The following is a 3,982-nucleotide window of genomic DNA, read 5'->3' on the forward strand; positions in this document are numbered from 1 at the left end:
AGCGCAAAGGTATTCCCAGAATGACGTCTGTCTCGGTGAATTTGTCATCATGAGCAGAGGAAAAATAGGTCCCCGACAGACTAGTTTGACACGACCTTGTTTACATGATATACCCACTAGTGAAGTGAACGACAGTGTTATGTGATGGATGGGTGGTCTCTCTCACGTATGTAGGATAAAGAGAATGTTGAAGTTGCATGAACCGAAACAGGACGTAGGGATGGCGGATGAGGAATGATACATTTGAAAGAGGTATGATATTCGCGAAAAAAGCGTCAAGTTGCAGGGTTTTTTATATTTTACAAGTCAAGTCACAATGCAATGTAAAAGAGGAATCAACCACAACATAAGTTGCGTTTTACTAGCTAACTTTTTCATTTTTTTTTTTTTTTTTTAACTCCGCCAAGGACGGTCCCAAGCCCGGCTGAAAAAGGAGGAGGGTTGGGCGTGGGGTTAGCACCCCCACCCTGCAAAAAAAACTTCGCTACAGAAACGTCAACAACATGTTGGCGGCCCATACCCTGACAGGAGTGACGGGCATTGAGTTGAGTGAGTGAGCTAACTTTTCGTCTACAAAAGACATTCCATTGATTAGCACATGACATCCTCATAATACGAGTAGTCCCCAACCCCAAGCCAAGACAGACAGACAGACAGACAGACAGACAGACAAACATGCTTTCATTTCATTTCATTTTTTTCTCATTTCATTTACTTTATTTTCTCAATGCTGGGAAAATCGGGTCGCTTCCTCTCAGTTGAAAGCTAGCAGCAACAAGAGTCGCCAAGATGTGCGCGAGTTTAGATGTAATCAGCCACCTGCGCTTACGGCAGACTGGCCGAGAACTTTTACGTGCCAATGTGGTGACACGGGTGTGGGACATGGATACCGTCTCTGAGTGCACATGAAGTTGACCCGTGTCCGTCCTGGCCCGGATTTGAACCCTTGACCTTTGGATCACAAGTCCAACGCTCTACCAACTGAGCTACCCGGGACCCTGGCCATGATTGAGCCATGATTTGGTTCAGTGACTCAGACTTTTATTCAAGGAAAACCAAATGAGTATTGCATTGTACCGTATCACTTTAACGCCTCACAAAAGAGTGAAAGATCTAAATCGGCCAGTGGCTTTTTCAGATAAGGTAAGTGCAGTCATTGTTCCTGGAAGTGACCTTCTTACGGATGAGTACATTCCTTAGTTATTCCTGTTAAAAAAAAACAATTTTATTATTAACGCACACACTCATTCAAGCCAACAAAAAGGCTGTGTCCACAATTTCTTTCTCACTCATCCATGTCTAACATTCTTCCATTCTCATGCCTTAATAAGGCCACAAAAAATAGGTCTGTTTACGGTAACATAGGCCCAAACAATAGGGTCGGTAGGTCGGGATTTTTTATTTTTTTTTATTTTTTTAACCCATATTTTTACGTTATTTTGCCAAAAAAACAAGATTTTAATTTTTTTTTAATTTTTTTTTTCCCAAATGCCAAAAAAAAGTCTAGGGTCGCGCGAAAAAACTAGGGTCGGTCGGGTTACCGTAAACAGACCTTTTTTTTTTGGCCTAATAGACCCTCGTGGGTCTTCACTTCATTCTGTTTTTAGCCAATGTTAGTGAACGTCGGTTCGAAGAAAAACTGCTCCTTATTCGCTCGCTTACACGATCGCATGTATTGGTCGTCTTCAAAGCGTCTTTTGTTGGCGTCATTGCCCATTCCTGACGTCATAAATGCGTCATTCACACCGCCGAATCCCTGGTACATGTTGCCAGCCATCCCCGAGTTGACGTCATATTGATACGTGTTGGCGTCATAAGCGTTGTGACGCAGGGTGTTGTTGTAGTTGTACGTCATCGCATCCGATCTGAAACAAACGTCAGTTGTATGTAATTATCATCAATTTTAGAATTATACCCTGCCAGTACATTTAGCAGAATGTTAAATTGCATAGTTTCCAGACGGGCGCAGTGGCGTGGTGGTAAGACGTCGGCCTCCTAATCGGGAGGTCGTGAGTTCGAATCCCGGTCGCTGCCGCCTGGTGGGTTAAGAGTGGAGATTTTTCCGATCTCCCAGGTCAACTTATGTGCAGACCTGCTGGTGACTTAACTCCCTTCGTGTGTACACGCAAGCACAAGACCAAGTGCGCACGGAAAAGATTAAGTAATCCATGTCAGAGCTCGGTGGGTTATGGAAACACGAACATACCCAGCATGTCTACCCAACGAAAGCGGAGTCAAGCTGACTATGCTCTCAGAGTATAGTTTGGGGAACCCAAATGGGCAAAACGAGCTCACACGTAACCAGACAATTCTGGAACGCTGAAGAAGAAGAAGAAGAAGAAGAAGCATAGTTTCAGAAAAGTAACCAGGGGCGGATTAGGGGGGTGGTTACAGGGGTTCCGGAATGTGAATGTTGTTGTTGTTTCTGTCTGTAAAGCCGGGGGAAGTGTTAATTGTTTAATCAGTATCATTTTTGTACAGTTTTAACTGCCAATCCTATGCGACATGTCTTTCTTCTAACCATACTATATGATGTCGGGAGCAGATATCATGGAAGATAAATTGCCATTATTTAATACTAACTTTAAAAGAAATAATGAGTGGCTGCTGACACCAGTTGATCATGTTTAAAATCACGGATAAGCCACACATTGTTCATAAGATAGCTAAGATTCGTCAGCTTCAGGGGGGCTTTGCCCCCCAGACCCCCCAACGGGGCGTTACCACAGTACCCCACCTCTACCGACCCCTGGGGCCAGTTTCATAAGCCAGGAACACAGTCGACCAACTGCAGTTGTCCGAGAGAACCACAGTAATCCGACGTTATCGGGTTTCACGAACAAAATTTCAGTCGGTGATGCTCTCCCCCCAACACTGTGTTCGGCTTACTGCGGTAAACCGAAAATAAATGTAATTATCCGCACAGTCAATGGCAGAATGCTCACACTTTTTTGGATTGCGAGCCAAACCTTGTAGTGATTGTTCTTCGAAATGTATCTATCATGACGCAGTAATCCAGGAGACAAATCAGGGTTATGTCTTGAAGACGTCACATTATGGCGTAAGAGGGTTTGACGTCACGCGAAGGAATTACTGAAAGTCTCGGTCATTGTTATTTTGAGCGGGCCGAGACTTGTTTTTTCTTCGAAATCGGCCATTTCCACGTGCGAATGAGCAAACGGAAGTGGTACTGTTGCTAAATTTAGCCCTCGACTTGGCCATTCGGATTACTGTACAGTCGGTCGACTGCGGTTGTCCGCGGGTGACGGTGATTCGCTCATGAAACGCGCTTTTCGGTGACACGGCGATCAACCACAGTCCATGGACTGGGCAGTCGATCGACTGTCAGTCGGTTCCCTGCTAGCTTATGAAACTGGCCCCTGGACCCCAGGTTGTGACCCCCCCTCCCCTCGGGCTTAACTGCTCCGCCCCTGGTAACTATTCATTTACAATCAGTGTCTTGTTCAGTTCTACGTGTATCTCATCGAACAATGTGTTTGTTTCGCTATTGCGTTTTTGAAAACCAATTAGCTTCAACAATACCTGCTTGCTATCCTTATCTTGCACTTGGATTGGATTGGATTGGATTGGATAAGATTTATAGTCCAGTGAGGTTACCCTCATGGAAATTCGGGCTGCTTTCTCCCTGGGGAAAGCGAGCTGCCATACAATATACGGCGCTACCCATATTTTTTCCTGCATGCGTGTATTCATGTTTCCTGAGACTAATTAATGCCGTGTGAGATGGAATTTTTTTACTTTATTCCAAGTCCCACGGGTATTTGATCGACATTTTTATCTATGCCTATACAATTTTGCCAGGAAAGACCCTTTTGTCAATCGTGGGATCTTTAACGTGCACACCCCAATGTAGTGTACACGAAGGGACCTCGGTTTTTCGTCTCATCCGAAAGACTAGCACTTGAACCCACCACCTAGGTTAGGAAAGGGGGGAGAAAATTGCGGCCTGACCCAGGCCTCA

At 44.9% G+C, this 3,982-nt stretch overlaps 1 protein-coding gene across 1 annotated transcript in view; it reads right to left on the reverse strand.

Moving 5' to 3' along the window:
• Positions 1-1,445: 1,445 nt before the first annotated feature.
• Positions 1,446-3,982, reverse strand: part of LOC138973667 (transcription factor RFX4-like) — a gene marked incomplete in the record, with an annotated part of 81,103 nt that continues 78,566 nt past the window's right edge. The window contains 1 exon segment of the mRNA XM_070346399.1: positions 1,446-1,865. Coding sequence (XP_070202500.1) covers positions 1,604-1,865 — 262 coding nt within the window.

This window comes from Littorina saxatilis, linkage group LG8, assembly GCF_037325665.1.
Source record: "Littorina saxatilis isolate snail1 linkage group LG8, US_GU_Lsax_2.0, whole genome shotgun sequence".
Lineage (NCBI taxonomy): Eukaryota > Metazoa > Mollusca > Gastropoda > Littorinimorpha > Littorinidae > Littorina > Littorina saxatilis.